This window comes from Delphinapterus leucas, chromosome 5 (genome assembly GCF_059928025.1).
Source record: "Delphinapterus leucas isolate spDelLeu-1000000601 "Yukka" chromosome 5, BTC_Dleu_Yukka2, whole genome shotgun sequence".
Taxonomy (NCBI): Eukaryota; Metazoa; Chordata; class Mammalia; order Artiodactyla; family Monodontidae; genus Delphinapterus; species Delphinapterus leucas.
The window spans coordinates 107,298,285-107,322,082 of NC_143133.1; the positions used below are offsets into that span (position 1 = coordinate 107,298,285).

The following is a 23,798-nucleotide window of genomic DNA, read 5'->3' on the forward strand; positions in this document are numbered from 1 at the left end:
AATTTTTTCTTGCCCAATTTTTTCCTTAAAATAAATTACAGTGTGTGCAGTGGCAGTAAGGAATTGCTTAGAGTGTCAGCAGCATTCACAGCTGAAAACTAAAGGCAAAGCAGGAAAAGCCCAGAAAACAACACACAGCCTGATTCCCGTGGGGAAATCTGCAGCAAAGGTAAGCATACAGAATAATTAATTAAATAAAAAAGCATTCTCTCATTTTACGATTAAGATCTTAAATTTATTTGTTCATTTCAACATAAAGTTAAATAAATTTGACAGAGGTCCTAAAATAGTTATTTTAGTCTGTGGACATAACCTTCAAATATTTGTGTTTAAGTATACAGTAAAGATTTGCTTATACTTAATCTTGTCTGCTTTTCCAAATGTTTACTTTCCTTGTGTCCATGATACCTTTTCCTTCAAGTATGTCAATTTGTGTTTCGCGTACTCCGTGAGTTAGCATGCAGTTTCTTTTTTCCTTCATGACTCCCTTCTACATCCCCCACCCCCATCCTGACACCCAAAAAAAGAAGACAGAAAGAAGTAGGAAAATAAACTGGGAAAAACAACATTATAGCCTATGGAATACTGTTTATTTTTTAAAATGTCTGTGTAATGTATATATTTATATTTTTTTGTCTTAAATAGAGTCCGGTGGATATTGTAACTGGTGGTATATCTCCAGTAAGAGATTTTGACAGGCTTCTACAAGACATGGATATTAATCGACTTAGGGCAGTTGTCTTCAGAGACATAGTAAGTTACAGTATTTCTTTTACATATTCTCTTAGCTGATACATATTTCCCCTGAGGCCCAAAGTACTGAGAGTGAACACTCTTTGTGATATAAAATAGTCAGGTAGAAATAAGAAGGCCTAGATACCAGTTCTCTTGACAATGATTTTAGAATCTTAGAATATTAAAAATATTGTTTATATAAATGGAGCTAATATATCAGAGTATTGCTACCAAAAAGAAAAACACATTATTACATAGTAAGCATTGTAAGTGCTTCATATGTTCTTATTCATTCCAACAACTTCTTGAGTTGTGTACTTTGTAATTCCCATTTTATGAATGAGGAATTTGAAGCACAGAGAGCTTGGGTAACTTGTTCAAGCTAATGGAGCTAGTAAATGATAGGATTCTAACTCCAGAATCTGTGCTCTGAAAGTTTTATATGATATAAAAATACACGATGAAATGTTGGGAGTGGTGTTTTAAATTTTTTAAAGATTGAAAAATAGTTTCATTTTAGCTAATTTTGATATATAATATGGCAGAATTTCATGTAGGAATTGTAAAGTCATATAAAAAAAGTATAATCATTAATATTTATTGAACACTTACTGTGTGTTTAGTACTAGCTGCTCTATATTACATATACGTTTTTTAAAAATAAACTTTATAACTTCAATTTTTAACTTTCCCTTCTCTTTCTCCAGTGTTTTAGTCCTCTTTTGATTCTTCACTAAGCTTTATACAAGTATACAATTTATTAAAAGTAGTTATAGGTAATAATTATTAGCTATAACTAATAGTTTATTTTGTATTAAGCATATAACTGGATGATTTATATGTATTACCTCATTTAATTCACAGAATAATCCTATGAGAAAGATAGCAGTATTAGCTTAAATAGTCTGCTTAAAATCCTACAAGTAGTGAGAGGTAGAAGTGGATTAAGGACCTAGGGAGTCTGATTCTAGAAACTTTGATCTTAACCATTGTACTATAATGCCTCCCTGGATCTCAATTTTTTGTTTTTTGGTAGCTGTTATTATTCCTTTAATGAAGAAACCATTACTTTTGCTTTTTAGAACCCACTGACTGTGGTCCACTTTAGAACCAAATATTGCTGCTTCCTTCTCTCCCCATTCTCTTTCCTTGAGCAGTTGTTGAGTCTATTGCCCTGTAACTTTGTATTTCCTAGAATGAAGTTTCAAAATCTAGAATAGATGATGTAACTCTTTGGCTTAAAAAATTCTCTAGTGGAAACGCAAACCAAAACTACAGTGAGGTAGCACCTCACAGTGGTCAGAATGGCCATCATCAAAAAATCTACAAACAATAAATGCTGGAGAGGGTGTGGAGAAAAGGGTAACCTCCTGCACTGTTAGTGGGAATGTAAATTGATACAGCCACTATAGAGAACAGTATGGAAGTTCCTCAAAAAACTAAAAATAGAACTACCATACAACCCAGCAATCCCACTACTGGGCATATACCCTGAGAAAACCATAATTCAAAAAGAGTCATGTACCACAATGTTCATTGCAGCACTATTTACAATAGCCAGGACATGGAAGCAACCTAAGTGTCCATCAACAGATGAATAGATAAAGCAGATGTTGCACATATATACAATGGAATATTACTCAGCCATAAAAAGAAACGAAATTGAGTTATTTGTAGTGAGGTGGATGGACGTAGAGTCTGTCATACAGAGTGAAGTAAGTCAGAAAGAGAAAAGCAAACACCGTATGCTAACACATATATATGGAATCTGGAAAAAAAAAAAAAAGGTTCTAATGAACCTAGGGGTAGAACAGGAATAAAAACGCAGACATAGAGCATGGACTTGAGGACACAGGGACGGGGAAGGGTAAGCTGGGATGAAGTGAGAGAGTAGTGTTGATATATATATACACTACCAAATGTAAAATAGATAGGTAGTGGGAAGCAGCTGCATAGCACAGGGAGATCAGCTCGGTGCTTTGTGACCACCTAGAGGGGTGGGAAAGGGAGGGCAGGAGGGAGACGCAAGAGGGAGGGGATATGGGGAAGTATGTATACATATAGCTGTATATGTTATACAGTAGATTCACTTTGTCATACAGTAGAAACTAACACAACGTTGTAAAGCAACTACACTCCAATAAAGATGTTTTTTTAAAAAAAGTTCTCTAATGGCTTCCCATAGCACTTAAAATGAAATCACAGCTCCTCACCCTGGCTCTGAATGATTCGGCTCTTTGGCACTTTCTGATTGGTTATTATATCACGATATTTGGACAGAGAAATAGAGTGTCTCCTGTGTCTACCGTGTTCATTTCTGAAAGTAACAAATTAATTTTTTTGGTAATTATAAAAGTTATATAATCACCTTGCAAGAATTTTAGAAAAGAGAAAAGACCACGTTTCCCAAACTACATCCCAGAGCCTCTCTAGCATAAGCAAACTTTGAAGAAAAAGGAAATGACCTAAGACTGGGGATATAAATAAATTATTACCTTGAGGTTAAAAGCTAAGGTTTTTAATCAGTCTAATCTGAGTTCAGATTTGCTTTTTCATTTACTGTATGCCCTTAGGTAAATTACTTAACTTCTCTAGGCCTCATCTTATTTAAATGGGTTAATGAATATAGCACAGTGCCTGACTCACAGTAAGTATTCAATAAATGACAGCTACAATTGAAAGTAAATTTGTTTTAGGAGTTAGGACTTAAACATAAGGATCTATGGGATATTTTTTATTTGGGCACAAATCAGGCATACACTGTAAACTTCATACTGTAGTTAGTAAACACTGAACATATTAAGGGGCTAAATAAAGATTAGATAGGTGTAAATAATTTATAAAAGATTAAGCGCCCCAGTCCGGGAAGATCCCACATGCCGCGGAGCAGCTAGGCCTGTAAGCCATGGCCGCTGAGCCTGCGCGTCTGGAGCCTGTGCTCCGCAGTGGGAGAGGCCACAACAGTGAGAGGCCCGTGTACTGCAAAAAAAAAAAAAAGAATAAGCAGACCAAGCAAGTTATTTGCCTACATTTTTAATGTTGATACCATTAACAGCAGTTACTATAATAGATGGTGGGACTGTGTGGCAGAGGAACAGAGGAGTTTCTGGAGAAAAGGGATGGTTAATAAAAAAAGGAAAAATGTACATATATCTTTTCCATCAAGACTGATAAGATCTTACACATGAACCTAAAAAGTACCATAGATTCTTGTTAGATTATATATACAATACGTCTAATAATCCTATCAAGTAGATATGTTCAGTAGACTCTGAGATCTCATTTTTTCTCTGAAATTGTGTCCAAAACTTTTGATATTTGTTAATTGTTAACCTTCAGTTTCATTTGTGCCAATTGTTTCCATTTATTTATCTGCTAGGCAACCGGGTTCTTTGTTTCGCTTATCCTATATTTAGCTGCTACCTGAGGTACCTTTAGTTTTCAGGATTTGCTGGAAGAATTTGAGTTTTTCCATTAAATTAATTAAGTTCAAACCTATTTTGAAAAGTTATCAAAATCAGTGATGTGTACAATGTTCCTTTGAAAATGGGGAATTTGACTAGGTGAACTGGTCATTGATGTACAGGTATGTAAGTGATCTGTAGAGCTGAGATGAAGCCTGGACCTCTTTAGAGGTCAGTCTAGTTTGTCCTTTTCTTTCTGGCAGACACTATATTTTCCATTGTGGACACTTGAGTCTGTGTTATTTTAAAATACTCTTGAGAATTTCTTTGGCATCCAGTTCTGTATGTGATAACGTTACTTTAAAAAATCTTGAATGCTTGTCTTTTAGGAAAACTGTTATTCTGATTTTTTAAAACATTTTAATTCTTATGGTTGGAAGCAAAAATAGTTGTTCACATATAATGATAATTGCTGTTTGATTAACCTTACAAAGTATATTAGGACATATCTCTTCAGATTTAGTTACTTAATTAAAAAAAACAAGCCAGCTTCTCTCTTTTCATGTTTCACAAGCATAAAACCTAATATTTACAGGCATTTTTCCAAGAGTATTTGCCTAATCTTTGCTCAGGTGAATTCATTACTATTTTCTGTGTATATTGAAAGATTTGTGAACATGTTTTCTATTTGAATGTTGTCATGTAAAGTAAGATTCAAACATGTTATTTAATAGTGGCTTGATCAACTCCTTTTATTTTTCCCCAGGAGGATAGCAAACAAGCACAGTTTTTAGCCTTGGCAGTTGTATACTTTATCTCTGTTCTTATGGTCTCGAAGTACAGAGACATTTTGGAACCCCAAAATGAAAGGCATAGCCAGTCTTTTAAGGAAACTGGTAGTGAAAGCAGGAATTTATCACTTCCTGGTAAGTTTCTGTATTTTATTATCTGGCATCCAAAGTTCAAGTAAAACATTACCTACTTATGATAGTTAAAATATTGATTCTGGAATTTATGTATAAAGTGAGAGTATGTATTTATTTTTACTAATAACCAAATATTTTAAGTACCATGTAGTTAATTGCAATTGGGAGATGGTTTCTGTTCGTTAAGTGAGCCATCTATTTGAAAGATGAGAAAATGTTATTCTTTTTTAAAAAAAAAAAAATTTATTTATTTATTTATTTTTGGCTGCTTTGGTTCTTCGTTGCTGCGTGCGGGCTTTCTCTAGTTGTGGCAAGCAGGGGCAACTCTTTGTTGTGGTGCGTGGGTTCTCACTGCGGTGACTTCTCTTGTTGCGGAGCATGGGCTCTAGGCCTGCAGGCTTCAGTAGTTGTGGCTCGCGGGCTGTAGAGCGCAGGCTCAGTAGTTGCGGTGCATGGGCTTAGCTGCTCTGTGGCATGTGGGATCTTCCCGGACCAGGGCTCGAACCTGTGTCCCCTGCATTGGCAGGCGGATTCTTAACCACTGAGCCACCACGGAAGCCCGAGAATATGTTATTCTTTACAAATAAAATATTAAACATTTTTGTTTAACTCCACATTTGTTGTAAAGAATAAATAACTTATATTTTCTTATGAGACAGATTTGTTAACAAATAGCTATAATAATTGGAGTTATAAAATTAGCTGCCAGTTATAGGGAAAGTTATAAAATTAGCTGCCAGTTATAGAGAAGCAGGTATTGTAGTTATAGAAGTAGCTGTTACCCAACAGGGGTGATTTATTTATCCAATCAATATTCATTCCGTACCTCCTAGGTTCTTGTTCATTATGAATGAACAAAAGAAAAAAAGTCTGCCCTCCTGGAGCTTGAATTCTAGTGAGAGGAAGTAGAAAATAAGTACATTTATTAAATAAATTTTATAGTATTGATTATTTTAGAAGGTGTTAAGTCCTAAGAAAAGAAAAATTGAATGGGTAAAATTATCAGGAATGACCAGGAGAAAGGGGGTATTTCACTCTAAGGAGAAAGGGATTTTCACTCTAAGAAGAATGAGAAATTATTGGAGGGTTTTGAGTACAGGAGTTAGAATTGATATATGTTTTTAAAAGTAACACTTGGGATTCTGTTTTAAGAATACACCCTACAGGGCAAGAAAAACCAATGTTTTAGTTATGTACTGCTGTGTTACGTGTTACCTCGAAGCTAAAACTCACAAAACTCACTGTTTTAGTCTTGTTATCATCATTCCATGAATTTGATTCAGATAAGTCGCAGTGGTAATGATTCATCCCTGCTACAGATGTTGTTTGCTGGGGTTGGAAAGTCCGAAATGGCTTTTCTCCTCATTAATCTAGTGCCTCAGCTAGAATGGCTCCAAGAGGTAGGGCTGAATGACTGAAATGGCTAAGCTGGGGTTGTATGTGTGGGGCCTTGCTACTTGTTCTCAGATGAATTTCTTGGTTTTACTCCAACCAGGTAGCCAGATTATTTATAGAGGTGTTCAGAGATTCTGAGAATGTACAGATTGCCAGATCTTAAGCTCGGGCTCAGAACTGGCCCACTTCTACCACATTCGGTTGGTTACAGTGAATCAGGCCCAGCCCAGACTCAACGACTTCTCAAGGGGGTGAATACCAGGAAGCATGGCCAATAGAACCATTAATGTCACAGTCTTAACATAGCCAGTTAGGAGGATATTGCAATAACCTAGGCAAGAGGTAATTTTGGGGATGGACTAGGGTGGTAGCTGTAGGGCTAGTGAGAAGCAGTCAGATTCTGCATATATTTTGATAGTGAGAAAACAGGATTTTAAAATATTAGCTGTGGATATGCAAAAGATGGAAGGTAGTCAAGAATGATTATAAGGTGCACTTGGATAGACTGAAGGTGAAACATACTAAAGGAAGAAGATAAGAAATTCAGTTTCCAACATGTTGAGTTTGTGATGTCTTTTAGACATTTAAAAGAAGATTCAGAGTAGGCAGTTATATATAACAGTCTGAATTTTATTTATTTGTGTATTTATTTATTGAAATAGTGGTATTTAAAACTTTGAGAGTTAATGAGACCACTAAGGAAATAAATGTTGATAGAGAAGATAAAAGGATTAAGAACTGAGTACTAAGTCCCTTCAAGTTAAGAAATCCAGGAGAAAAAGAAGTGAAGGAGGTAAGGAAGGAACAACAGTAAGGTAGTAGATGAAAAACCAGAAGAGCATCGTGTCCTGTAAGCCAAGTGAAAAAAGTATTGTCACGTTGGAGAGAATAATCAGTTGTTGCTGCTATGTCAAGTGCTGTTAGGACTGAGAACTGACCATTGGATTTAGCAAGGTGGAGCATTTTTGTTGGAATGGAGTGAACACCTGATTGGAGGGAATGAAAATCAAGTAGAAAAGGTGATGCTCCCTGTTGAACTAGATTTTAAGGACCATTGAATTATTCAGTTATTTAGGAGTGGTAACAAGTGTTCTAGCAGTAGAAACCATGATTGAGGTAGAGGTAATTATTGGTGTTGTAAAGTATTATGTGTTATGCCATGAGTAGCAGGAGATAAAGCTGGAGTTGAATAGTCATCTGAAAAATACTTATTGACTACCTACTACTTGCCAGGCATTGTTGTAGGCCCAGGCATTGTCATAGGTGCTGGAGATGAAGTGTTAAAGAACGTACATTCCCTGCCCTGATAAAGTTTACAACTTAGCCGACTCATATTATTGAAGAACCTTGTACTTTAGCCTAAGGATTTTGGACTTTTTCTTATAGGTCAATGGCTTTCAACCTTGTGTTACTACCCATTGGTATGTCATATTCAGTTTGGGGTTTTCTAAGATATTTTGTTATTATTTATTATTATTATTATTTTATTAAACCATCTAATTATTTACTGAGTACATTTTATAGATTATTTAATTTGTTTTTTACCTTTTAGCACATGCTGTATATTTCATAATTTAAAATAATTAGGACTGAGTGTACCTTTTTAAAATGAGTTGTAAATTTTTTAACTCATACTTTTCTTCTTTTTCTGGGTAAGATGTAGAAAACTCACCAGCAGCATTCAGCCCATTAACTCCAGCATCCATGGAAGAATCTGAAAGTGCATCATCTGCTCGAAGGAGGGACTCAGGCATTGGGGAAGAAATGGCTACTGGTTTAGGAAGCAATGTGGACGTGGCTCCTCCTGTAGCACCTCCAAGTGTCAGTGCAGGCCCAGATGCCATCAGTGAGGTGCTGTGCACTCTTTCTTCAGAAGTCAGTAAATCTCAGGAAACCAAAAGTGATGGAGAAAATGAATTGGATAACAAGGCTGCACCATCAGTTCCTGTTTCAAAAAATATCAACGTGAAGGACATTCTCCGAAGCTTGGTTAACATACCAGGAGATGGAGTCACAGTGGATCCTGTCCTTCTGCCACCAGCCTGCCTTGGAGCTCTTGGTGATCTATCTGTTGAGCAGCCTGTGCAGTTCAGATCTTTTGACAGGTACTGTAAATAGTCTTTAAATATATAAATATAAGGATTTAAATACATAAATTATAAGGATTTAAAGGTTATAAATTTATAAATATATAAATTTATTGGAGTATAGTTGCTTTACAATGTTGTGTTAGTGTATACTGTACAGCAAAGTGAATCAGCTATTGGTATACATATATCCCCTCTTTTTTGGATTTCCTTCTCATTTAGGTCAGCACTGAGTAGAGTTCCCTGTGCTATACAGTAGGTTCTCATTAGTTTATAAATATATAAATTATAAGGATTTAAAGGTTAAACAAGAATTTAACTTTGTTAAATTTTGTAGCTTCAACATTAAAAAGGGATGTTTTGATATAGTTTTAAAAATTATAAGGATATTTTGTTGTATGGTTTGTATATCATTTCAAATTTTTATTTATCAACATAATTATTAAGATTGTTTAAGAATAATTTTAATATTACATTGGCAAGTTGTATATTAAATAATTTTTTTCTTCGTTTGTTACAACTTAAAAATCACCTATATTTACAAATGGTTACCTTTCATTCCCCTGCTGTCGGTACTGTGCCAGCCTTTGTGAAAAAAGGTGGGAATCTGTGGATTCCGACAGATTCAGGAATTCAACAAAGTGTTCAGAGTCTTGACAGCTTGGGAAAGCTAACTATAGATTCCTGACTTTGTTGGCTCTGCTGTCCTAAGAAACCTTTGGCCAATTTGCTTGAAAATTTTCTTTATATTAAATTTTCTGAAATTCTGCCTGTAAGACATGTATGTTTCAGAGTTGTTAAGCATATTCTTTTTCAAAAATCAATATTTTTATCTGAAAACAAGCTCTGCCTTATAGAAAAGTTGCCAGTTAAAAGAAATTTTATTTTTCCTGAATCTGTTGAGGGAAAATTGATACAGTACTACACGCCCTTTGAATATTTTTGTATATTTTCTACATAACCACAATACATTCATCAAAATAAGGAAATTAACATTGATATAATATTAATACTACTGTCAAATCTTGAAACCTTTGAAGTTTCACTAATTTTCTCGGTAATGCTCTTTATAGTAAAAGGATCGAATTCAGACTTTTGTGTTGTATTTTGTTGTGTCTCTTTATCCTCCTTCAATTTGGAAGAACAGTTCTTTAGTCTTTCCTTAAATTTAATGACCTCGACACTTCAGAAGATGAGAGCCCAGCTGTTTTGTATAATGTCCCTCAGTTTAGATTTGTCTAATTAGTGTCCTGGGGATTAGATTCAAGCTAAAGCATCTTTGGAAGTAATATCACAGAAGTGATGCTATTTCTTCCTGTTGTATTCTAACAAGTGGCACATGGTTTTATCTCATTACTGGTGATACTCATTCTGATCATTTATAGAAATGGTATTTTCTGGGTTTCTCCACTGTTAAGGTACTCCCTGGGAAGAGGGGTTTAGAAACTGTTACCCTCCTCATCAAATGAATTCAGTACATTCATCATATGACCTTACGGTTTCATACTTTAGAGGATGAATTATAATATTATTGTTATTGTTTATATTGATGCTCAGATTGTCTCTGATTTGGCCAGTGGGATTTCCTTCCAGTTGGCTTCTGTTTTCTTTTGATATATCCTCATCATAATTTCCCTCTGTCTGGTTATTTATTTCTTTGTGTCTCCTGTTCTCTGTGTTTCATCTCATCTCCTAGTTTTCTACTTCAGACTTGCTGGCACATTAGATATCCAAGCTGGTTAAAATTATTTATATAATTAATATGCTCTGAAAGAACACAGGGAATATATAATTTTAATGGAAAATCTTTCTGCCATCATCCTCTATCATCTTACTCCCTCTACCTCTGTTTAAAGATTAGGTCAATGTCGTGGAATGATGAGATTGACAGAGTCTAAATTCCAGGTAAATAGCATATTGGTATATGTCTAATGTGACATTATAGATATAGTGGCTGCTAGATTCAGATGTCTTTTTCTTTTTTATTAGGCTTTATAATATAGGAGTTAGAATATTGACTCTAGAAATGAGATGAAACTGTTTGAGTTCTGGCTCTGTTACTTATTAATGAATTTGGACAAATTACCTCATCCTCCTGAGCCTCAATTTCCTTATCCTTAACACTGTGCACTACTATACAGCTATTAAAGAGAAAAAAAGCAGAACAATATATACTGGTGTGAAATGATATTGAAGATATATTAATCTATAACACTTAACATGAAGAAATCCAGAAGTTTAAAAGATGATACCTAGTCTTAATGAGGGTATGAAGAAACACTTTTATATTGTTGAGAGGGCATATTGGTACAATTTATCTGAGGGAAAATTGGTAGTTAATTAAAATTTAAAATATGTAAACCTAATTATATAAGCTTATACAGAAGATATATGCAAGTATAAAATGTTTTCTTTCTGCAAGAGGAATTTCATAGTTAAGCTAATACCTATTGAGCTTTTACCCTGTGAAGGTGTATTAAAGTGCATTTTTTAGATAGGTAGGTAGGTAGGTGGATAGATAGATACTGTTTTTATTCTTACTTTACAGATGATGAAACCTGAGGCACTGGGAAAGTAAATAAATGCCTTAAGCTTTTGCGCTAATAAATGGTGGAGCTAAAATTTAAACCGTGGCCAGTGGACTCTAAGTCCTGTCATTTGGCTGTGCTATGCAAACGTAGTTGCCAATTTATTAAGAATTGGTTACATGTGTTGTTTCCTGTGAATATAATAAATACTATGCAGCCACTGATGAGAGAAAAGCACAACTGATGTATTGATGTAAAATGACATTCAAGATATATTATTAAATGGGAAAAGCAGAGTACAGTTTAGTTTGGAATTTATGATCTTTTGAAAAAATAGATATATATGTTCCCATATGCTTCAAAAAATTTATAACAAACTGCAATGGCTATATTTTGAGGGTGAGAAGAGGTGTAAATGATTAGGTTTTTTCTAATATTCACAATTTTTATGAATTTGCTTAAATTTGTATTAATCTTAGATTGACTAGTGAGAATAACTTAAGGGTAGAGTTTTACATTTAATAAATCTTACTAATATACTCAAAGTTGTTTCCTTACAAATTCCCCGAATTTCTTGTACTTGGGGATTTATTTCTTTTTAAATAGCATAGAAATTGTCTATGCCTTAGTGATACCTTCAGTGAGTAGGTTACAAACTTATTTAGGAAACTGTGCACAGGGAATACATTTTAAAGGGGTTTATTGAAACAGGAAACAAAGCGGAATTTTGGTGATAGCATTTTTCAGGAGGTTATTTGGAACTTACATGTCTGGTATGCATTTAACATACTATCTGATGGCAAGCAAACTGCTCTGTTTTTACCCCCTCTTTTTCTTAGCAAGAGACACCTTTTGAAAAACTATTTTCATGCAGCTTTAGACCAGAGGAATATCTTTGAGAATTTCAAAGCGTCCTTCTGATCATGTATTTATCTCTGGAATGCTGTGTCAGAAATCACAACTCTCCTCATATCTTAAGAATTATCAACTTCCAAGCAATAGCTGGAACGTTTAGAGTAACAGCTACATGAGTGGAACCTTGCTGAAAGGCTGCCAGGTTGTGGGCCTTTGTGGATGGCAAGGTGTTTGTGTTCATTCCCATGCCAAAATTCTTGCTCTTATCTAATTTGAAGATCCTCTCTGGTGATTAGCGGATGCCAGGGATTTATCTTGATAAAGTTCAAGGGCTTGTCTGGCTTTTCAGCTAGATCCTTAGGGACTAAAGTACTAGGCTTAAAATGCTTTTTTTCTCCTTTCGTGAACTATTTGCATGTTAAAGAAAATAGCATTTATGTGAAAGTTTGTGATAATTCAAACTGATATAATTCTGAAATGGAACTTCTGAACCTTAGTGATCTGTAAGACATTGTTGCTTTCTGTCGTTACTCAATAAAAAGAAATCTTTAAAAAAGTATCCCTAGTTCAGGTAAGAAAAAAAAAAGTCAAGTGTTTACACTCTCTATCTCTGGAGACTTAGGAAAATTACTTCTTTCTCATCTGTAAAATGGGGATAATAATATGTAGTACTTACCTCATGGGTCGTTATAAATATAAATAATTCCCTCATAGGTTGTTATAAATATAAATAACATAATTCATATACGTCCTTAGCATAGTGCTCACAAATACTAATTATTCATTAAAGTTGGTGAGTATAAAGAAAAAAGCAATAATATGTGAAATTTTATATTTTAATATTTGGTTTTTAATTGAAAGTTTGGAAAAATAGCTTATATAACTAAAAGACTTACCTGTCTTCCAAATTTTTTATGCCAAAAAACTTTGAAGTGCTTTTTGTTAAAATTGATGGCTGGTATTAAAAATTCAGTAATTTGTTTCTTGAAAATTAACAAGGATTTCAATTTGTCTTTTAAATGGAAACTTAAGCTGTAGCCTGAGAACAATGGCATTTTATTAAAACTTTAAGACATGCTTTACTAGTTTAGATTTACACTTTCATACATGATAAATATGATAGCTTAAAGATCCCCCTGTGTTGAAGATTTTAGTCTTGTACACAGAAATTTTATAATTTAGCAATAGTAAAAACAGTTGGAATGAAAATATCCTGAAATCTGCCTACTGCCCTTTTAAGGGAATCTTTGTTACTGAATTTTCTTTGTTTTTATGTGGCACAAAGCTAAAGTATTATTATGTTACTTCTTCAGTGATGATTTGAATCAGTCATTGAATTTGGACATAGATTACTTTTATTTTTCTATTATGTGTTAAGTACATAGCGGGGCTAAAGAATGCAACTTTTCCATTTCTGAGCAGATATATTTTTGTATTTTAGTAGTAGTAGTACATATATAATTTAATATCTTGGAAATCTTTATTACCATTGCTTATAGATGATTATAATATAGAATTACCTTTAAATGTTAATATGATTGTGGTGATGGTTGCACAATTCTATGAACATTCTAAAAACCATTTAATTGTATACTGTACATGAATAAATTGTATGGAATGTGAATTATATCTCAATAAAACGTAAAGGTCAGTATGAGGAAACAGTTCAAATTAGAGGCTCTTGTTTAGATAAACCCAGAATTGTGGGACAGTTCTGCCATTTACCTTGGCAAGTTACTTTACCTTTCTGAGGTTTACTTTTTAAATTTTCTTAAATGGAGGTAATTTGTATGTTAGGATTGTTTTGTGAATTGAGTAATAATTCTTGGCATATTGTCAGCACTTAATCGTAGCATTCATTAATAATTTCTTAAGTTTATATAATAGGATCATGTAGAAGCACAAAGAATAGTGGACTCTGACTTGGCAATCTGGGGAGGCTTACCTTTGAGCAAGGTTTTGAAAGGTGAGAAGGAAGTTTGCTGGCAAGCAGGACTAAGAGGAAGGCATCTTGGTAGAGAAATAGCACATACAGAGGACTGGAGTTGTGAAAGCATGTACATGCTCAGTTCAAGAACCATAACAGCATATTGCAGTAGTGTGTAAGGAGTGCTAGTTAAATGTAAATTCATATAGGAAGCCACACTTAAGATGTGTCAGGAATGAGAATATGTGAAAGATACTGGACAATAAATATTTACTGAACTGAAATAAAGTATAGCTATTATTCACGGTTGAAAACATTATTAAGGGCTTCCCTGGTGGCGCAGTGGTTGAGAGTCCTCCTGCCGATGCAGGGGACACAGGTTCGTGCCCCGGTACGGGAAGATCCCACATGCCGCGGAGCGGCTGGGCCCGTGAGCCATGGCCGCTGAGCCTACGCGTCGGGAGCCTGTGCTCCGCAGCGTGAGAGGCCACAACGGTGAGAGGCCCACGTACCGCAAAAAAACAAAACAAAACAAAACATTATTAATGACAGTTGTTTAAAGGAATAGAAATGAGGTCAAGTTCTTTTGTTATCTTTTATTAACTGTACCATCTTGGACACATAGCAATTGTGCATATTATGGGACATCTGTGGTAAACATTTTTTTTTTTGTTACCAGCTTTCCAACATTTTATTATGAAATGTTCAAACATACAGAGAATTTGCAAGAATTGTACACTGAACACGCGGAGACCCACCACTGAGATTCTGCAATTAGCCTTTAACTGTTTGCTTCATCATAGAGTTCTCCATATAGCCATCTCTCTATTCATCAGTCATTCTTATTTTTCTGATGCATTTCGGAGTAAGTCGCATACATCAGATCACTTCGCTCAAACATTTCAGGCGCAGATCTCTAACCAGACATCAATACTGTTTTTAAGGTGAAATGTACATACAACAACAGGCACAAATTTCTAAGTATGCCATTTGATGAGTTTTGACAAATTAAACACCTGTGTAACCTAAATTTCCAATCAAGATACCATCAATCTTGAAAGTTCCTTCATGCTCCTTCTCAGCCAATGCCTGTGTCCACCCCCCACAGGCAATTATTGTTCTATTTTTTAATTTTTTAAATTTATTTTTATTTATTTTTTAAACAATAGATTAGTTTTGTCTTTTCTAGAACTTCATGTGAAAGGAAATACAAAATTTATGTTCCTCTGTATACGGCTTCCTTCACTCAACATAATGCTTTTGAGATTCGTATGTTAATCAGTAGTTTGTATGTTTTTATTGCTGGATATCATTCCATTGTAAAAACACACCACCATATTTTTATTCATTTTTCTGCTTAAAGGATTCTGGGCTATTTCCAGTTTTTGGCTCTTATCAGTAAAGCTATCTGAATGTTATTGTACCTATTTTTTGTGGACTTCAGTTATCTGGAGGAAATTTCTAAGAGTGGAATTGCTGGTACATAGGGTAGGTTTATGGCTTAAGTTTCAAATATAGAAAAAGCAATTTCACTTTTCTAAATGTTAATTTCTGTTGCTCCTATCAGTACTTGCCTATTGTATGAGTAAACTAAATCTTGCTAGTTCTTTCTTTTGTGAGCAAACGTCAAAGTAAATTCTCCATATTCCACCCCCCCCACCCGCTGCCCCCGTCCCCCCAAACTAGGTTACTAGGAAATAGGTAGCTAGAGATTTTCTTAAACAATAGGCTTGTAAATATTTGCCCCATGGTAGGTAATATACAAATTACATTTTTTATTGTTTTCTGAATGTGCTACCAGCACACGTGTATACACACACACACACACACACACACACACGCACGTGCGCACAGAGGGGGTCATCTGCTCCCCCTAAAGTCAATAATCTTCATCCGATATAAGCTACCATGATTTAAGCCACACCATTTCGGATTGAGGGCTCAGGTGGCTGTTGCTTCTATTTTTTAGTGTATAGTTAACATTGGCAGTCACCCTTATAATGATGTGACACCAGCTACCCCCAAGTACATTGAATAAGCCATGCCTAGCACAAGAGAACTTGATTTAATTGGCAACAGTGTTTGCTGTCACATGATAGGCACTGAAGTAAAACGAAACCTATTTCACTTTGTATTATCTCTTTTTGATGTAACAGTAAAAACAAAATGTATTTTTAAAGTGCTGGAATTATATAATTTTCACTGTGGAATACCTATATCTGGATCAAGTATCTAAGTAACTTTATTTAGGAACTGAATACTTTAAAGCTGTTAAGGGAGTACTTGAAGCTTGCAGTTACAATATTGTCAACAAAAGATGTGATTAAATAAATTGAATGTTGAAGACTTTAGGCTTATGGTTAATACCAGGTAATTAAAAGTAAGCACTGCTGTGGGAGTGCATTATATATTAGCTGTCCTCTTTATCTCATTAACTGGGGTTTTGCATGTTTATGGAGCTAACTTCAATTAAAAATGCCTTTTAAGTTATGCCTATTAAGGTCTTTTAGTTACTATTTTGGTATAAAGTATTACACTTAAATGAAATTGGTATATCGTAAATACCTGTGTTTGAGTAATACCCAAGATGAACAAATTTGATTATTTGATATTTTTACATCTAGGTTTTTTATGCCTATGCATTGTTTTTTTCTATGTAATATAAGACAGTCTACGAGAGTTAAAAAGTAAAACTTTGGTTGTATACATGTTAAAAAATTGTTCATACCTGCATTTTCTTACCTTATAAGATTTCTAAGGTTTTATCATTTCAACTTAGTGGTGCTTTAAAATCCTTACAGAAACGTGTTGAGTTTTCTGCTTCACTTCTGAGGTTAAGAAAAAGTTAATTAATTTTCCACTTGAATGCCAAATTCCTATTTTCCTATATACCTTTGGTTATATTTTAAGGTGGATAATTAAAGATGATCCTAAATTTAAAGAATATTATAAATATAAATTGAAATGTTAAAACTGATTATTATGTTTCTGTAGAACATTGTCTCGATTCTAAAAAAATGAAGTATAAATAACTGTGAACACCACTGAAGAGATTTCTTATTGAGAGTATATTCTAAGTTGTACATCAAAATAGAGATAAGAAAAAGTTAGGAAAAAGAAGTTGGTTTCCTATTTTCTGTTTTGAAATTCATGTAATTAACTTGAGTGATTTTCTGTATTTTAAAATTTATTTACTTTCTTTATTACAGAAGTGTCATCGTGGCAACAAAAAAATCAGCAGTCTTACCTTCAACACTTACAAGTATACCTACCAATGCTGTCAGTGTGGTTTCTTCAGTAGATTCAGCCCAAGCCTCAGATGTGGGGGGAGAATCACCTGGTGAGTTTGTTATCAGCGATTTCAACAAAAAAGTTCTTAATCCCATTGCAAAGCTTAGGATTTTTGATTAAGTTAAGTTTTGTTAGGGATATTTTGAATGATTATGCTTTTGTATTATGTTGTTGATTATTTGATGATTTTCTGAATAAATTTGAGTAATATGAAATAAATTAAATCAAGGATTTTAATACTTTCTCCACTTAAATATAGTAGTGTATGACAAATTGGATGCTGCTGGTTGGGTGGTTGAATGAATGACAGATTTATTAAAATACTTTTTTCCTTTCCTCTCACTTGAGAAGATGTGTATAGATAGTGGTTAATATGAGAAAGTTTTGCTGACATTTGGTCTTTTAATCTGGTTATCAGTTGCCAGATGTTTATGTGGTATCCAGTACTTTGCTTTCTCTTGCATAGTTTTTGAATTAGATGCTTGGAAAGGGAATGCTGCCCTCAAGTCTATCATCATTCTAGCATTAGTCATAGTAGTTCAATAACTCTTACTACAATTTGATTTTTGCCCCGCCTCTCTCTCTCTATTCCTTCCAAATGTAAAAGCCTTTTGGTGCACATGTATGGGTGCAAGATCCTAAATCCCTAGATGTTGATTGGAAGCTCAGTGATAATAGCAGGTGAACTTGAAGACTATGTGATATTAAAAAGACCAAGTTAGGACAAAGGGAATATTATTTTATATAAGTAGTATATTTCTAAGTGTTGTGCTATTTCATTAAAAAAAAAAAAAAACTAAAAAAAAAAAAAAATTAATCCCCCAAAGGATTCATCCTTTCTTGTTACTCTAGGATGAGATTAATGAAAAATAAAAGGAATTTTTAAGGAATGACTAGGTGGATTATGTTAAAATCAGAAATAATGTTTTTCCTTCATCTTTTGCGACATCTCAGGCCTCCTATCCAGTGTTCTACCTTTATTTGGTAAACTGGTATATCTCAGAGAGTTTTGCTGATAACTTGATGTTTCTACTAGCCAGTTGTCAGGGACGTTTAATTTTTCCTTTCTGTGTACTATGTATCATGTGTTCCAGAAACAAAGACTAGTATTTTTTAAAAAAATATTTATTTATTTAAATTTATTTGCTTGCGGGCTTTAGTTGTGGCAAGCAGGCTCCTTAGTTGTGGCATGCGAACTCTTAGTTGCAGCATGCATGTGGGATCTAGTTCCCTGACCAGGGATCGAACTTGGGCCCCCTGCATTGGGAGCGTGGAGTCTTAACCACTGCACCACCAGGGAAGTCCCAGGATTGTTTATTTCTTTTGTCTTTCCTGCTTTTCTTTTTCCTTTCATTGTAGTTATTTTACTTGTGCTAACAAAAACTGTTTTTTCAAAGTTTTAAATGTGATTAATTCTTTACAAATTTCTTAGTGTTAAGTGATAATAGAAAATGCTCACAGTAGGTTAAGTAAAAAAAAAATTACATGCAATACTTTACATGCTATGAAATCGTAACTATGTGAAGTATGTATATACTTTTCATACATGGAAGAAGCAAAGAAATGTACTCTGAAGTTACTTGATTATTTCCATGAATTAATGGAAATTTTGATTTTCAAAATTTTTAATTTTAGTATATTTTCCAAAAATTTATCAGTAATCCTGTATTATTTTTATAATTAGGAAAAAGTAGTTGTTGAAGAAAAATATCCACAAGGAAACCAAAAGCTGCAGTGGTAATAGACAGTTTTGTGCTGCCTTGTTTCTTTTTTTAATAAAACATTTTTTAAAATTAATAGACCTTATATTTTAGGTCAGTTTTAGGTTATAGAAAAATAGAAAGGAAAGTAGAGAGTTCCCATATATGCTCTCAACCTCACCCTCTCTGCATTTCTCTGTTGTTAACATCTTGCAATAGTGTGGTATATTTGTTACATTTTGTTTTTCATCATTCATTGTCTTAGTGAGAAACAATAAAGGAAAGTGTAGAACTCCAGCAAAATTTCCTCTTCTTTACTTTCTCCTTCATTTCCTTCATCATTATACTCTGATACTTTTTTTTTTTTTTTTTTACTTTGGTGAAGAAGCAATTTGGGGATCTATTTTGGGCTGGTTATGCAAATTTCTGTTCTTCCACCTCCATCCAAAGGCCTTAAAAAAAATGAACTGTGATTTTTCTAGACAAGCCCCTGTTGGGAAAAAGTCAGATGTTACTAATATCTATGAAACTTTCTGCTGTCTTTTAAATTCAGTAATAGTGAATTCCTAATAACTTCCCAGAGCATATGTAGTAAATTCAGAGGTTCACAGTACACTGAGTAAAATATTATCATCTTATTTTGAATATATTACCCTTTAATTTCAGTTTATGGGGCAAGGTAAATAGGATCCTCTGATTTCTTTTAAATATATTTTTCAAAATTCATGCAGTCTTTGACTTATTTCAATAAAGCCAGAAAAATGTTAAACAAGTAAATAAAACTGGTACAAGGGAAAGAAAAAAAAATTCATGCAGTCTTCAGAAGAGATAAGAAACAGAAAGAAAGCTGATATGTGAGTAATATTTGATATAAAACAGCATAACACATTTCTTTCTGAAGCCATTGTATATTTTCCAGTAAGTTCATTATAATGTAAAATACCCTGAAGAACCATATGCAGAATTACAAAATAATTTGCTATCTTGAAGACTATCATATTTATTGGTAAAACCCCACAAAACCCTGTATCCAGCCCATAATGTACCCTTTTCCCCCTCTTATTTAAATTTTGTATAATTTGTGGTGGTAGTGTTTCTCAAATAGTTCCCAGTTTTTTCCATTTTGGGGTAGAATTTGTAGTTCATTTCCTTTATTTAGCTCCCTTTATTTAAAAAAAAATTCGTTCCTTTTTAAAAATGACTTAAGTCATTCTGAGTTGTTCTTGTGATGATGGTCTTTATTTTTGTCACTTGTTTTGATTTCCATACCTGACTTTTCCTTTCCTCTTCCTCTGTCACTAGGCTCTTGTTGTCACTTATATGGTGTCTCGATTTTAGTTTATTACTTCCATTCCATTGATTGCTGCCATGAACATTACTGCCTTGATAAGAAAGCTAACCCAACTGAGTGTTTTCAGTCATCCTATTTCTTACTCTCCTACAGCCCTATTTTTCGTGCTTTTGCCTACTATACTTGCCCTCGTAGTCTGTTCTCTTTTCACTTGGAATCCAAACAAATAGTTATCTCTCTGCCATCAATATTTTTAGCTGATAGATTTTTGTTTTCTTTTTGGTAGATCTCTTGATTTAAGTTATTTGCCATTAAAAAAAATAGGCTATACAGTATATCAAAGCTTATTATGCTGCTTCTGGTTCAAGCAAGATTTGGGAAAAATGATTTGTGGATGAATTGATTGCTATTGTGATTACATGGTGAGCTGGGCAGTTTATTCTTGCAGATCTGGGTAACTTAGGTATTATTCTTGGTTTGATCTTGGATTATTTTCTTTATATGAAAGTACAGTTAATATCTGTCTCTGTGGACCATAAACCTTTGTGTCTTGGGATGACTTCAGTTCTGAATTTTATAGTGAGTCAGCAACAAAAAGTGAACTGCTCATAGTTAGTAATAGATTATTGGTTAATAAAAAAATATACTTGATAGTACATAGTACATTAGCAAAAATGGGAACTTCCTTGGAAGAAACCATGTTGAACAGAAAACATAAAATATGAGTTTTGTAGCAAAAAAGTTTAAACTATTTGGAAATTTTGATATCAGAATGGGATTTCTGTGTTTTACATGTGGCACAATTAAAGACAAACTAAGACTGGATCCCAGAAAAAGAATGAGAACTTGTCAACTTATGTGAGGTCAAAGATTTTTCTGTCAAAACATTACCACCCAAATAATTTTATAATTTTGCGAAAAAATTAAGGATTTTTAAATACATTTTATTTTTATTTATTTATTTATTTTTAAAATTTTATTTTTTTATTTTTATTTTTGGCTGCGTTGGGTCTTTGTTGCTGTGCGTGGGCTTTCTCTAGTTGAGGTGAGCGGGGCTACTCTTTGTTGAGGCGCGCGGGCTTCTCACTGCAGTGGCTTCTCTTGTTGTAGAGCACGGGCTCTAGGCGCGCTGCCTTCAGTAGTTGTGGCACGTGAGCTCTAGAGTGCGTGCAGGCTCAGTAGTTGTGGTGCACGGGATTAGTTGCTCCGCGACACGTGAGATCATCCCAGGCCGGGCTCGAACTCTTTGTCCCCTGCATTGGCAGGCGGATTCTTAACCACTGTGCCACCAGGGAAGCCCTGGAAATACATTTTAAAACAGTGTACAGTATTAAAACTATGATCGGTATTCAAGTTTTGACTCATACAAATTTCAGATTTTAGTTTGAATAATGTTTCTTAGCTTTTGTAGCATTTTATTAGCAAAAAAGTGTAATATAATAATAATGGCAAACCTTTCGTAAGAAGTGGTAAAAGATTCATCAGAAGAAACAAGGTTTGCCCTTTGTGTATGCATATTTATTTATAAAGAACACTAAAAGAGAAAATAGAGTTTTTAGTAAATATATCAAAATCTGTAAATTTTAGTTACTCATTAGTAAAGGTTTAATTGTCCAGACTACAATATGTGTTAAGATGCAGTTACACTTTTTTCAAATGTCCGGTGGTGTTTTCAAATATGTTTGATTTGCAAAGCGTAAACGATTAAAACAAAATTGAAGCTAACCCAATGAAGGAACTAAATAGACTGTTCTTAAATAATTTATGTGCTGAGTGTTTGCTAATTTGCAAAATTTAACAGTTACACTACTTACCAGAGTATTAGGCTCTACTGTGTATCAGAGCCATGCATATTATAAATTAGTATGTTTATTTTTAATGTTGAAGAAAAATTTTGATTCTTTGCTTTATATAATCTTTGACCCAAGAGGCTTATCTTTACTTATCCAATAAAAGTTTCTTTTATTTAATGAAGAATTTTAGCTGGGCATATAGACTATCCCTCCCTGAATTGGTCTGGAATGGGTGGGGAGGGAAAGAGGGAGAAAAGGAGAGAGAGGGCAATTAAAAAAATAACTGTGTTTAGGGATTAAATATTGGCATTTGTATTAATAGTACTTTTTTGCAAAGGACATTATTTATGTAGACCCTTAGGGACCTTGAATTAACAATCGGCTATTCCCTGGATAGATGCTAGACAGATGATCTATTTACATTTTCCCTTTTGTTCTTTTGAATGTCTGGAAGACTGTCAGTTTGAAGGAGCCAGTTTATCAGTGCAAGGATAAGGAAAAGATAAGTCAGTACCATTCCATATGTTGGAAGTAGCTTCTGAATTTACATGTTTGATCACTTGTTGAAAATATTTTTATTGTTAAATTGATTAAAAACAAATTTGTCATAACTTTATGATTTTTTAATCTGAGTTGAAAAAATGCTGAATGTATTTGGAAGGTAACATTTTTCTGTCTGGTAGGAATGAAGGTCAACCTGGTGTGAAATTACTGATATATTTAGTTTATTTTTTACGTGATTTTTTTTTTTCCTTAAAACAATTGCTAGTTGATTCACTTATCTTTGTTGGTAATGTATTTTCTTATGATTTGAAAAGATCACTTTATAAAAAATCCCTTTCTGCTATAGTCTTTTTAAGGTTTGAAAATTGGCATTATTTCTAGGGTAGTGTCAAGAAAGCGTTTTTGTTAGTGTTTCATGTAGAGCCACCAATGCTCCTTGACTTTTTCAAATTTTGATATATATGTTTCACCTCATTAAAATTAGTCTCAATTTGTGCAGTAAAAGCTAATGTTGTTTTAAACTACTGTCTGAAGCCTCATACAAACATTTTCTTGCAATTTATTACTTCTGTCTCTTTTTAAGTAGATGAGGCCTTATGTGTTCCTTTTCGTCAACTTCGGAAAAGCTCAAGAAAAAATACCAATTAGGCCTTTTATTTTTTTTTTATTTTTATTTTTTGTGGTACGCGGGCCTCTCACTGTTGTGGCCTCTCCCGTTGCGGAGCACAGGCTCCAGATGCGCAGGCTCAGCAGCCATGGCTCACGGGCCCCGCTGCTCCGCGGCATGTGGGATCCTCCCGGACTGGGGCCAAACCCGTGTCTCCTGCATCGGCAGGCAGACTCTCAACCACTGCGCCACCAGGGGAATCCCAATTAGGCCTTTTAGAGAAAATATCTCATATACTGTAAATAAATATGGTCTTTAAAAAACTACCACTAGAAAAATAAAGCTCAGAAATAATTCATTAATTACTGGTAATAGAAGTCAGTAGCCAACCGTGGTTCAATGATCTTATTGCTGTCAAGAATTTAGAAAATTGCAGGTGTCATTAACTGAGTGTAATAACACTATTTGGTCTCTGAAGTACTTCATTGAGTGTTGTGTAGGAATAGGAGGATTGGTCCTGATTGTCAGAAATACCACATACTGAAGAGTGAAAAAAATTTTCAGTTTCACCTTGTCTTGCCCTCTAGTTTGAAATTTTGTTGTGAGAAATGCAAAAATGGAAATCTTTTAATGGTGAAATGGGAATTGATATATATACTTTAAAAAGTTGTCAGCACGAAAAAATGTGTACCTACTTTAACTTCATTTTAAAATTAATCCTATGCATTAGGATAGATTCCATTCAGTTTGTTAGA

At 34.0% G+C, this 23,798-nt stretch overlaps 1 protein-coding gene across 4 annotated transcripts in view; it reads left to right on the top strand.

Moving 5' to 3' along the window:
• Positions 1 to 23,798, top strand: part of LRBA (LPS responsive beige-like anchor protein) — a 748,688-nt gene that overhangs the window by 177,526 nt on the left and 547,364 nt on the right. For all 4 annotated transcript variants that reach the window (XM_022599722.3, XM_022599721.3, XM_022599723.3 and 1 more), the window contains 5 exons: positions 42 to 169; positions 646 to 753; positions 4,906 to 5,065; positions 8,118 to 8,565; positions 17,067 to 17,197. In XM_022599722.3, coding sequence (XP_022455430.1) covers positions 42 to 169; positions 646 to 753; positions 4,906 to 5,065; positions 8,118 to 8,565; positions 17,067 to 17,197 — 975 coding nt within the window. The remainder of the gene's footprint in view (positions 1 to 41; positions 170 to 645; positions 754 to 4,905; positions 5,066 to 8,117; positions 8,566 to 17,066; positions 17,198 to 23,798) is intronic.